This window comes from Phocoena sinus, chromosome 6 (genome assembly GCF_008692025.1).
Source record: "Phocoena sinus isolate mPhoSin1 chromosome 6, mPhoSin1.pri, whole genome shotgun sequence".
In the NCBI taxonomy this organism is placed as follows: domain Eukaryota; kingdom Metazoa; phylum Chordata; class Mammalia; order Artiodactyla; family Phocoenidae; genus Phocoena; species Phocoena sinus.
In genome coordinates this window covers 95,215,345-95,228,342 of record NC_045768.1, presented here as the reverse complement: position 1 = coordinate 95,228,342, position 12,998 = coordinate 95,215,345, and the positions used below count along the sequence as shown (strand labels likewise).

The 12,998-nt window shown below is 42.2% G+C and overlaps 1 protein-coding gene across 3 annotated transcripts in view; it reads right to left on the bottom strand.

Moving 5' to 3' along the window:
* The window catches only part of SYK (spleen associated tyrosine kinase), a 95,498-nt gene that overhangs the window by 13,866 nt on the left and 68,634 nt on the right, over nucleotides 1-12,998 (bottom strand). For 2 of the 3 annotated variants that reach the window (XM_032635572.1, XM_032635570.1), the window contains 4 exons: nucleotides 10,317-10,398; nucleotides 8,719-8,896; nucleotides 5,295-5,504; nucleotides 4,263-4,452 (listed from right to left, as the gene is read on the bottom strand). In XM_032635572.1, coding sequence (XP_032491463.1) covers nucleotides 4,263-4,452; nucleotides 5,295-5,504; nucleotides 8,719-8,896; nucleotides 10,317-10,398 — 660 coding nt within the window. Of the gene's footprint in view, nucleotides 1-2,314; nucleotides 2,385-4,262; nucleotides 4,453-5,294; nucleotides 5,505-8,718; nucleotides 8,897-10,316; nucleotides 10,399-12,998 lie in introns of all 3 variants that reach the window. The other variant, XM_032635573.1, reaches the window with a different exon arrangement.

The window sequence follows — 12,998 nt, the reverse complement described above, 5'->3', positions numbered from 1 at the left end:
CGGACCGGGGCATGAACCCATGTCCCCTGCATAAGCAGGCGGACTCTCAACCACTGCGCCACCAGGGAAGCCCTCAGCCATTATTTTTAAAAATAAATTCTCTGCCCCTTTCACCCTCTCTTCTTCTTGGACTTCAGAAATATATAACTTGTTTCTCTTAATGGTGTCCCATAAGTCCCGTAGGCTTTCCTCACTTCTTTTTATTCCTTTTTTCCTTTTTGCTCCTCTGACTAGTTAATTGCAAATGATCTGTCTTTGACTTCACTGATTCTTTCTTCTGCTTGGTCCAGTTTGTGGTTGAAACTCTCATTGAATTCTTCAGTTCAGTCTTTGTATTGTACAACTCCAAAAGTTCTGTTTGCTTCTTTTTTATGTTCTCTATGTCTTTGTTGAACTTATTTTGTTTTTGTACTGTTTTTCTGATTTTTATTAAATTGTTTATCTGTGTTCTTTTGTAGCTCTCTGAGCGAAGAATTATTTTGAATTATATGTTAGACAATCCGTGTATCTCCATTTTGGGGGGATCAGTTATTGGGCGTTTACCATGTTATTTTGGTTGTGTCATGTTTCCCTGATTCTTCATGATCCTTGCAGCCTTGTGTAGGCATCTGTACATTTGAAGATGCAGCCACCTCTTCCAGACTGTATGGGGTGACTTCAGTAAGGAAGGATTTTCACCTGTGGGTGGGAGCATGCTGGAGCATTCTTTGACCCTGGGTCTAGGGCATGGGTCCCCAACCCCTGGTCCAAAGACCAGTACTGGGCTGTACAGCAGGAGGTAAGCAGCAGGCAAGTGAGAAAAGCTTCATCTGTATTTACAACCACTCCCCATTGCTCGCATTACCACCTGAGCTCCGCCTCCTGTCAGATCAGTGGCAGCATAGATTCTCATAGGAGCACGAACCCTGCTGTGAACGGCACATGCAAGGGATCTACGTTGCATGCTCTGTATGAGAATCTAATGCCTGATGATCTCAGGTGGAGCTGAGGTGGTGATGCTAGCTCTGGGGAGTGGCTGCAAATACAGATTATCATTAGCAGAGAGGTTTGACTGCACAGAGCCCATAATAAATCAATTGCTTGCAGACTCATATCAAAACCTTATCAGTGAGTGGCAAGTGAAAACTAGCTCCAAGCTCCCACTGATTCTGCATTATGGTGAGTTGTATAATTATTTCATTATCTATTACAACATAGTAATAATAGAAATAAAGTGCACAATACATGTAATGTGCTTGAATCATCCCCAAACCATCCCCACCCCCTGTGTGTGGAAAAACTGTCTTCCACAAAACTGGTCCCTGGTGCCCAAAAGGTTGGGGACTGCTGGTCTAGGGTACAGGATATCAAGTGCAAGGGTATGTGATGGCTGCAGGTCTGGGGGTAGGGCTTGATGTCTCACTTGCTTACATCTCTGTGGTTCACAAAACAACAACTGTGTGCTCCTTGGCAATAGCTACAGGGGATCTGCAGTGGCTGCAAGGGCTGTTGGGGTCCTCAGTGGTACCTCCAGGCCCAGCAGTTAGGGACCAGGCAGGTGTTGGCAGTGGCCAGAGCCAGTGGTGTGCATATACTCAGCTGTGGGGGCTGGCTGCAGCTGCCTCTGTAGTGACTGGGGCTGGCTGCAAAACACATAGTGGCAAGGGCTGGGCCTAGCAGCACAGGTTGAGGCCAACTGTGGGTGCACTAGCGGCTGCAGTGACCCTGGGCTACTGACATGCTCTTTTGCGGCTGCAGAGACTTGCCGTGGGTACATGCGTGGCACTAAAGGTGATGGGATTTGAGCTGGCAGTGTGCAGGTGCAGAGCTGCAGGAGATAGCCATGAGTGCACACATGCTGGTGGGGATCAGCCATTGGGGTCCAGGCTGTCACTTTGCATACAAGCAGCTGCAGCAGCTGGAGCGGACTGCTGGTATGGATCCTGCTCCCCAGTGGGTGAGGTGGGGGGAGTAGGGAGGGACTCAGGTGGCTGGTGAATTAGAAAACCTGTAGGGCAAAAACCCTCAGCAGAGAAATCTGTGGGGAGTCCATGATGAGATCCTGCGTGATGAAAGCTGGGGGGATCTGCAGGATCTGCAAGGGTGGTTGAAGTCCTCAGTAGTGAAGGCTGCTGGGGTTCCTTTGCAGAGTAGGTCACCAGGAACCATGCTCACTCCTGCTGTGTAGCTGATAGTGGTAGCCCCCACTCTTCTCCCTTCTTCCTTGTTCCTAGCTGTCTCTAGACAGCTCAGCTTTGCTGGCCTCTGGGTTGGGTGAAACTGAAGCAGGTCCTTCGTGCACTGCTCCAAAAGGCTGGGGAAGCTGGTTGCTCACCCTGCTTTCCCTTTCCTGGTGAAGAGAACTCTTTCTAGCTGGGTTCTTGCCTCCACTGAGCAGTGCTGACCTGAGGGATGGGATGACGTAAGCAAAATTAAGCTATTGTTCCTTCCCTTTTTATGTAGTTATTCTCAAGTTTTTCATTCCACTGTGCTGCTAAAGCTTCTTAGGTGGACTCCAGCATTCTCCCAGAGCTGTTTCATTCATGGATAGCTGTCTAACTGTTGATCTTTGTTAGGGGACAGAAGCTGGGGTCTCCTACTCCATCGTCTTGTTCCTGATCCTTTGCCTTTTACTTCTATACTGCCTTCTGTATTTTCTTCCCCACTGATTTTCAGAGATTCACTGGTTTACTTTCAATGGTATGTTGTTTAATATCTGTGGCAGTGGAAAAAATTGGCCCTCGTGTTCTGACATTCCTCCCCACTCCCTTGAATATGGGTGGTCTGTGGCTGCTCTGACCAATAGAATAAGTGGACATGACTCTGAGTCAGTTCCTGGGCCCTGAACTTAGGAGCCTGGCGGCCTCCATTTCCTGCCTCTTGAGTAACTTGCTCTTAGGACCCTGCTGCCATGCTGTGAGTAAGCTCAGGGGCACATGGAGAGGCCACATGTAGTTAAGTTATTGTTTAATGGGTACAGCCCAGTGGGGGTCCCAGACCACAGCCCATGTCAAATCAGTCATTAGCTGTGTGAGTGAGCAGAGTGGAAATAAATCCTCTGCCCCCTTGGAACCACCTCCTGAGACACTGTGGAGCACAGATGCACCATTTCCACCAAGCTCTGCCTACAGTGTAGAACTGTGTGTAAATAAATGCTTGGCATTGTTTTAATGCACTAAGTTTTGGGATTATTTGTTATCTCAACTTCTTCATCTCCTCTTTGAGTCCTTGTTTTAGTCTATATTTTCTTCTCTCTAATTATCTTGATGAAGTGCATGTTACAAAGTGTCTCCAACATAAAATCTATTTTTTTCTGGTGTGCATGTGTGATTGTTATTCTAGGCTATTGTTCCCTTTGCTCCATCTCCCAGCAGTCCCTGCAAAGGGCTCACTTGATACTTTTCTCATGATGGCTCATTTCTGAAGCAGCTTTGCTTTAGGGCTAGCTTCTATATGAAGAATGGAGTGAGGAGCTATGATGGGAGCTCTGCTACTGTTGCTCGTACCTTTGTGCTGACCCTTAGCTGACCAAGAGCTGCTATCTGCTGCTATCTGTCATACCCACACCTGGCTCTCAGAGAAAGGGTGGGTGGGTAGGTGTGGATACTTAGGCATATTTCTCCAGCCACTCCAGGGTGTGGCACACAGGGCAATCCCCCAGATCCCATCCTGCCATTCACTAGTTAGATCTTCAAGGTATGCTGTCTTATTTCTGAGGTGGCTGGACATTCCCAGGGACCTGAAGAGGTGGGAATCTGTTCTTGGTACACTCTTCCACCACCTGGTCTCAATCCTAGTACATCTTCTAATTGATCAACATAGACTCTACATACAGACTGTGATTGAATTCATATGAGGATGGGGCTTTCTTATTTTTTCCCCTTCTTTTAGTTGCTATTAGTTCATTTGAGGGTTCAGAGAGGAGCTTTGAAAAGTCCTGCAAGAGTCACCTTGTTCAACGCATATTTTCCAAAACAATTTAACACAGGAATTCTATTCTTGTTTTTTTCCAAATGAATCATCATTAATACCTTGATTCCCTATTGCTCCAAGGAACATAGTTTGGAAGATACTATTCTGAGTAAATCCCAAGTTGTGACATATTAGAGTATCTCCATTTTTTTAAACAATAGAATCAAAGCTTAAGAAGAAAATTTCTTACAGTTATTTTTAAATAGGGAAATTGCTTCTTGAAACCCTACCATAATAAATTAAGAAAACACACATTTGCATTTCAGATTTTTACTACCTGATGCTCTGAATACTGGCTAAGTTGTTCCTACCTTGTAGTAGTTTTCATCAGCACGAAGTGCTTTGGAAAGTCCAAAATCACTGATCTTGGCATAATGTTGAGTAACCAGCAATACATTTCTTGCAGCCAGATCTCTGTGCACAAAATTGCACTCTTCCAAATACTTCATTCCCATAGACACCTGATGAACCAGCTCTATGATGTTCTTATCCTTGACATGTCTGAAAGTCACAAATGTGTTATTAGTGATAGTGAACAAGAGTCCATTTTAGAACAACCAACCATGCACACAGAATATGAACCCACTCACTTCCTATTCTTCTTAAGCAAGAGTCACAAATGGTGGTGACTGGTGTTCAGCTGGTAGAATTTTCAAGGTATGCTTTGAATTGCATGAAAAGCAGTATAATGGGGTGGTCAGACCTGGCTCACCAACAGACAGGCTTCAGTTGGAATCCCCCTTCCGATATTGGACAGCTAGCAAAACCAACCCTGAGTCTCAGTTAAGTATAAACATAATGTAGCAAATGGGATAAAGTAATCAGTGGCTATTATTATGACTTATTCCATGTGAGTTCCTCCATCTCAACCATGGCTGGAGATGAGCACAGAATGATTACTCCATCGATGGTTGTAATCAGTTAATAGCAACGGATGTTTTCAGAAGTAATTACTCAAGGGAATGTAGAGGTCAGCTAGACATGTAAAATATCACTGTTTTCTTTTATAATTGTTTATTTAAATATTTCTTTTAAAAGAGCATGTTTTTTCTGCTTGGTGAGGGGAGACTGCTTGCCAAGATAGTCTAAGGCTGATTCTATCACCAGGCCAGTACAGAGTGAGCAAAGGAGACCAAATTGTTGGATTAGAGTTTTTCTTTACACATTAAGAACTAAAGAGCACTTGATCCAAAGACTACAGCTCTCTTGTCTCCCTGGGTGTGGACCAACCCTGGGAAGGTGTGGGAGGAGACAAGGCTTCCTGTAGAAATCAGGTTATGATGTGCATTGGGCAGGTGGGCCCTGCCCCTCACAGTATGAGCTTCTGGGGTACCTAAGGATACCTGTTCTGCTGTAAATATTTGTTGAGTGGACCAAGTTCCGCCATCTCCATAACCAGCATCCAGGACTCGGCTTCGCATATCCCAATCATGCGCACAATGTAAGGGTTGTCAAGTTGCTGCATGACGTTTGCTTCTGCTAATAACTCATCTTTAAGAGCGGGGTCATTGGCCTCGTTTTTCAGGATTTTCACAGCCACTGTTTTCACAACTCTGCAAAAGAAATCACGACACATAAGAAGCTTTTCAAAGTGGCTCACATGTAGGTAACTATCTTTCATGAAGCATTAATTCCTATGCTAGAAATGATGTTATAGAAATATCTGTCACAGAATGGAAATGCGTCTTAAGAAGCCATGTTTATACATGACTAATTTTCCAATCATGTTCTCTCATTTTATAGACAAGGAGAGTAACACTCAATTGGTTAAAAATAATGGGAGAGTGCTGAAGAATGCCACAACCAAGCAGAAAGCCAACACATTGTAGAATATTTAAATAACTTTCCAACAAACTTTACAAACTATGACATACATGAATTCCAGTAACATCTTGAGATTTATCATCTCAGATTATGTGTAATGTATGTAAATACAACATGCCTTTAATATATGTTACAATGAATTTCTAGCTGGAGAGTTAAAAAACATATACTGCTAAAGCTCATCATTTATAAAACTTTTAAAAACTGAGCTTTGCTAATTTTAAGCACACTTCAACAAGTTTGAAAAAAACTAATTACTTTCCATTTTCTAATAAAAACACCACCTGGGTCATGTTTCAACTCTTGAAAATATTCTGCTATAGTGGGGCTTAAATAAATGAATGGAACTTAACTACGTATGATTTGAGAAACTGCATCTCTCCATGATACAGTTCCCACAAATACAAGAAATATACCTCTTTTGTTGAACTCTGAAATGGGAGAATAAAAACAGAACTATCCCATAAAATAGGTAAAATAACAGAGTAACAGACTAAGTCTGACATACATTCAGAAAAGAACATACAGCTTCAGTGCAGAACTCAGAAGAGTATTTACACATTGGACACATGCTATAGCTCCTACACAGATAGAGATACACAGCATCACCAGCACCCTAGGAGACCCCTGCATCCTCTTCCTGACACCAAGGAAATATTATCCTATGCTATCTCTAGACAGTTTATTGTTTTACCTTTCACATTTCAGTCTGCCATCCACCTGGAACTGGTTTCATGTATGGTGTGAGGTAGGGGTCAAAATTAACAAGCAAAAACCTCTTGATTCTTCCCAATGTTTAAGGAAGAGAGAACACCCACAAACTCTTCCAGAAACAAAAAGAGGAAGGGAACTTCTCAACTCATTTTATGAGGATGACATTAACCTCATTAAAAAAAAAAGAAGTTACAAGAAAAAAATTTACTGATATCCCTCATGAACGTAGATGTAAAAATTCAAAGGGAAATATTAATAAATTAAATTCAGTGATTTATGAAAAGATATGATGAATATATAATTCATGAACAAGATGGGTTTATTCCAGGAATGCAAGGTGGGTTGAACATCTGAAAGTCAATCAGTATAATTCACCACATGAACACAATAAAGGAGAAAAAGCCTGTGGTCCTAGCAGCAGAGGAGAAGTAGTACACAAAAAATGTAATACACATTTAGGATTAAAAACAAATCCCTCAGAAAAGTAGAATAGAAGGAAACTTTCATAATCTGATAAACAGCAGCTATAAACCTAATGGTGAAATGTGGAAAGTTTTCCCCCTGAAATCAGGAAGGAGGAATGAGGCTACTGCCACTTTTATTCAACACTGAACCACAGTTCCTAGTTAGTACAATAAGGCAAGGAAGAAATATAAAAATATAAGGATTGGATGGGATGAAATAAAACTGTTGTTATTTATAGATATCTTTCTGGGTCAAAGAATACATAGATAAACTACTGGAAATAATAAGTGAGAAATAATAGGGGACTTTAAGCAAAGTTGCTGGGTATCAGGCCAACAGACTAAACCAGTCATATTCCTGCATTCAAGCAATGCCAAGGAATAACAAGTAAGAATTTTAAAATTATACCACATATATTAACATCAAAAATACTAAATACCTATGAATGAATCCAACAAAGAAGTTGTACAGACCTCTACACAAAAAAACTAAACAACTCTGCTCAGAGAAATAAAAGACCCAAGTAAATGGAAGGACGGGTCACTGTTATTGATTGGAAGACTCAGGATTGTAAAGACATCATTTTGCCCCAAATTCACCTATATGGCCTCTCCTCTCCCCAAATCTCTAGCTGAAATTATGTATCTATAGTTATATCTATGTTAATTTATATATTTAATTAAGCAAGGAATTTGAGTATCACAAACTAGTTAAGACAACCTATACCTTAATACAGGATAATTTATATTCATTTTACAAAATAACTGTGATATATATATATATGTATACATATATATTTAAAAATAAGCATAGCAGTCACATATATATATACATATACACATACACATATATATACACATGTATCCACACACACATACGGTGGAAGGGGCAGGATTAAAAGTGTAAGTTTCTGTGTATACTTTTGTCTATATTTTTGACCCTTGAATCATTTACATGATTCAAGGGTCAAGAAAAAAAATTTACACTAATTCCTTAAATTTAAAATAGCATCAAACAACCAAACCCAATTATATTCCTATCAAACAGATTTTCAGAGAAGATTTGTTTCAAAGGACTTTAGAAACCAGTATTTTTCAAAGTACTTAGGAACCAGTACTTTTACTGAACATTCCCTGTTGGATTCCTTCTAAAGACCAAATGAAGTACAAAGAGATTTTTAGTAATTTATCAATTCTGTTATGTAATATATACTATTATTTGAAATTACAGGATAAAGCAAATAATTATGCTAAGGATATTTGTAATCAAGAAGTTTCTGGTTAAGGGAAATGAGACACAATTTTTAAAAATCAAAGAAAATAAGTGAAAACACTGGGTTATCACTGAATGATTGCATTTTAATTAATTAGTACATATGTGCACGTGTGTACATATAAAGATCAAAAAAAAATATAGACACGTTTGTTAACAGTAGTGGTGTTTGAGTGGTAAAATAGGATGTTTTTATTTTCTTATATTTTGCTTGTTTCTATTTTCTAATTCTCTGGAAGGGACACATAATACATCTAAACTAATATGTATATAATTATTACATACACAGTTAATATATATAATGGATGCTTTCACTTCAATTGTACCAGAACAGAACAAAAACTACACTGTTGATAACAAAGGATTTAGCCATGCCAGGTTAAATTTTGCATTTGAGATTAAATAAACACAATACATGTATATGTGGTAGTTTCTAGAATGTAAGCTCACATGAGAATGAGTGTGTTGTGACAGGGCACAGCTTTGACTTACTTTTTCATCTGGTAGTAGCCCTTCTTCACCGTCCCAAAGTTCCCAGAGCCCAGTTCCTTGTCCTCCAGGGTCAGCAGCTTCCGGTCCAGGTAGACCTCTTTGGGCCTGATCTCCTCGGGGTCTGCATAGGGGCTTTCATAGACCTCGGTGTCCATGGGCAAGGCTTCTCTCTGGGCTTCTGCAACACAGTCAAGAAATGCACAACCCTGGGGCTGGATCCCCCATGAAACTGCCATCGTCCCCCCTACCCCTACCTCCTGGGCTCACAGCTTGCCTTTTAAGACCTTGGTTACCTTGGGCAGTTATGGTGTCTGTGAGCGCTCAAGGCACTCAAGGCAGCTGGTAGCGGGGTAGGAAAAAGCCCTTCATCCCTGTTGTACTTTACCCCTGTTCTTGCACTAATGAATGTCGAGAAAGGGTCTTCCTCCCAGAGGCAAAGACAGATGGGGCCCTCCTAGTGGGCCGTGGTGGCTTTAAACTATGTCTGAAAATTGTGACCCTCCTTCATTGAGAGGTGGAATCTATGTCACCTCACCTCAGTGGCTTTTGTAATCATGTCAACCAACAGAGTATATCAGAAGTGATGTCTGTGATATACTCAGGCAAGGTTCTAAAAGGCCATGCACCTTCTGCCTGGGTTGCTGGAAATCTGCCTCTTGAAGCTTCAGACGCTATGCAATTGTCTGACTGCCCCGACCCCTTCTATGCTGTGAGAATGTTCCAGTCAGCCCAGGCGGAGAGACCAGACTGAGAGCCTCCGAGGCTCTGTGGAGACAGGGAGATGCTGGCCAGCTGCCAGAGCCCTGGCCCCAGTCTCACCACAGCCTCCACCCCCTGCTGGCCCAGCTCCACCCCCAATCTCCCTGCAAGAGGCCTGAGCCACCACGGACCAGCTCAGCCTTGTCCAGATTCATGATCTGCATGAGATAATTAAATGATTGCTGTTGATTTAAGCTACGAAGTTTGGGGGTGCTTTTCTTTTTGTAGCATTAAACAGACCAAGTTCACCAATTTAAAAAAACCTGGGGCCACCTAGAAAACCTAAGAAGGTCACCCAGAGGTCCCATTTCTGATCAGTCTAGTAGAGGCCTATTGAGTTTGAGGGGGTGCCTCTCTGAATCCTATCCTCTCCTGGCCTCACAGAATCACTACAATTCCCTGAACATGTGTTGAATTCCAACAACTCAGACATTCCTTCAGTTTTTACCAGTCACCCATTTCTTTCTGCACCTCCTGCTGAAACGTATTCCTGAACACAGACATTTTTCCAAGAACAGGATCTTAGAAATGGAAACTTTGAGCAGTATCAGTTATTGTTGCAAGAGGTGAGAAATCCTGAAGCAGCAGGACTGAAGGATATTTTCAACGTGGCCAATTTATTGTGATGGAGGCCGTACAGACCATTTCATCCAACAGACAGCACTGCTCACAGACACGTGGCATCTGTCCCCTGCCACCAGATGACAGGACCACTTGCTGCTAACCAGTGCTATGTTACAGCTGCTGACAGTGGGGTGAGCCCACCCTGCAATCGGCAAGGGACTGTGGGAGACAGCTCTGTGCTGTGAACACCCAGGGACAAAAGGTGCATCTCTCACCTCTTTCGTTGGCCCAGGGCCCTCGGTCTGGCTCATAAGGGTTGAACGTCACGGAACTTTCTGGCCTTTGGGATGAGGAGCCCTGAAGCACACAAATGATAACAGCTCACTTTTCTTCAGGGATAACACTGTTGAGTTGATCTGCGTAATTATTTTTATTTCCAAATAATCACATTTTAACTTAAGCAGGGAAGACAAAGGAAGGAACTAGGAAAAGAGATGGGAAAATAACAACGACATGGCTTATCTCATTCTTTGGGCAACTGATGGGATGCTGTGAGGGTTAAATAAAGCTCTTGCTCCCACAAAGAAAGGGGCAGGCAGGGGTCCCATTGTGAGAGAATTAATCATAACTGTTTGGGTGGTGCTCCTTCCTACTTACATGCCCTTTCAAATCCTACTTCCACTTACTAAAAGATGCTGAAAATTCTCATTATCCCTTTGGATTTGTTTTCCTCCATTACTTCTTTCTCTTTAATTTTATATTGTAGGGAAGTTATTTAAAAAGAAACATTAGGTATCCACCAGCTGCTCCCACCCACTCCCCAACTCCAAATATCTATGCCTTCCTAGTATCCTCTTATATCTTTATCATCCATGGAGATGTAGCAACTTTTGGGTAGATGCCAGAGGGTAGCGCTGGTCAGTAAGCTAGAGGTCCCAAGAGGAAGCGGCTGCCAGCAGCCCAGGGTCCACTGCCCCTGCTGTCGATCTTCATCATTGTCGTAATCATCATCATCATCATGGACCCTGTGAGATGGGGAAGCCTCTTTTTGCTAGCCAGAAGGAAAGTAATTCTTCCTTGTACTCAGAGCAGGTAACTGAAGCATATGGAAACAAAGCCTTGCTGGCCATTATTAATGGCAACCTTCCCTGTTATTTATTCAATTTGCATCAGTCTGCAGCATGAAATAATGGTGGAAAAAATCCACTGTTATATTCCTATATCCTTTCCCTTCCGAAAGTCTCTATCTCAAAGTCTGTCTGATCCACCTTCACCCCAACTTAAAACAAGGGTATTGCTACTAAATTTGGTTCATGGGAAAACCACGATTCAAACTATTTTTTTGGCATGAGTGAGTGGAAATTTTATATATCTATTTACCTTAGCAGTGCCCAAACACTGGCCACAAAGGAATGAGATACTGCCAGATTTTGGAGGAATTTAAAGAAACAGAGACAGTAAGCTTAATTTTACACAGTCACTTATCTCCTGGCACACACTGAACCTTCTGCTGCCTTCCTGATATCCCAAAAAGCCCGGGAACCAAAAGTACAGTAACAAAGTCACAGTGCGTCACTGCCGCCACTTGTCCACTTGTCTCCAAACCTTCCTGCCGCCTACTGAGCTCTACAGAGCCACTGCTCACTGGGCAAAGGCCCTTCTGACAGCCTACGGGACAGTCGCTCTTATGTGTCAATGGCGTGTCACTGGATCCATTTTCTGACGACTATCTCAGCATTCTTATCAAACTGTTTAATAGAAGTAGCTATGATATATCAAGAATGAAAACAGAATATAAGTTACAGGGGGCATAGTCATTTATTCACTGAATTAGAGCTTTTCTACTAAATTTGGTTCACTCAACCCACCACTGATGCTAAACAAAAATGGGTTCAACAAACACATGATGAATGAATGAATGAATGGAGATACCCTTCAAACTGGGAGATGTGAAGTGTAAACTTAATGTGATTTAAAAGTGAATTCTCTCTCAAGTTCTTATATTAACAAAGAATAGGTGTGGATAATTCCAAATGACAATATGCCACTTTTAAAAATGACAATATGCCACTTTTAAAAATAATTATCCTGTCTCAACAGAACTGTCCTAGGAGAAACTCGGTAATTCCCAAGGCTTGCCATCCTCCTGCTCTGCTCAATTCTCTCTGGCAATCAAACTCTAAGATGGAAATAGCTTTCAAATTTTAAAAAAAAGGTCTCTTTTAGGTTCACATTGACTATCATTTCAATTTCTCTGATTTTCCCTCGAGGTAGGGAGGTTCTGAATCCAAAGAGACAAAACTTCAAGACACCAGGACCAACCATCATGGACAGACAGGGCACCAGCACCCCTTCTCTTGACTGGAAGACCTCCCACCCTTTGTTCACTTAGAGATGTATCCTGGGGCTGCAGCCTCTCCATCCCTGATGGAATGTTCTCCAGAGCAGGACTTCATAAAGGCTGTTACAATTAAGTCAAAATGCAATTACCTGCCATATGAATCCTGTGGGAGAGAATTTTAAAACAGAGGTAGGGGTGTAAAAAGTACTGAAAAGGATACTAGGGCACAAGGAGTAAGAATCAGTAGGGACGGACACAGTTTGCCTAAAACCCTGGACACAGTAATGTATGCTCTGATTAGCTGTGTGGTGCTCACCCCTCATCTGTCTTGGCTATGGATAAGGAAATGGGTTGGGGGTCTTCTTTGAAAGGCTGGGTCCCATCTTTTAAGCTGAGGTGGTTCAGGACTTCATTTCAATGTTGCCCACATGGACCACTACTTGACTATGAGCCTTTGCAGAGCCTTGAGTTTCCCTCAATAACCACATCAGCTCCCTGTGCAGACCCCTCGGCCCTCCCTGCCCTGACTGGGACAGAGGATGGAACTACACTCGAGAGACTGTTCTTTGGAAGAAATGGGAGGTTTTCTGCTGTGTCTGTTAAAAGGGTAGTATTG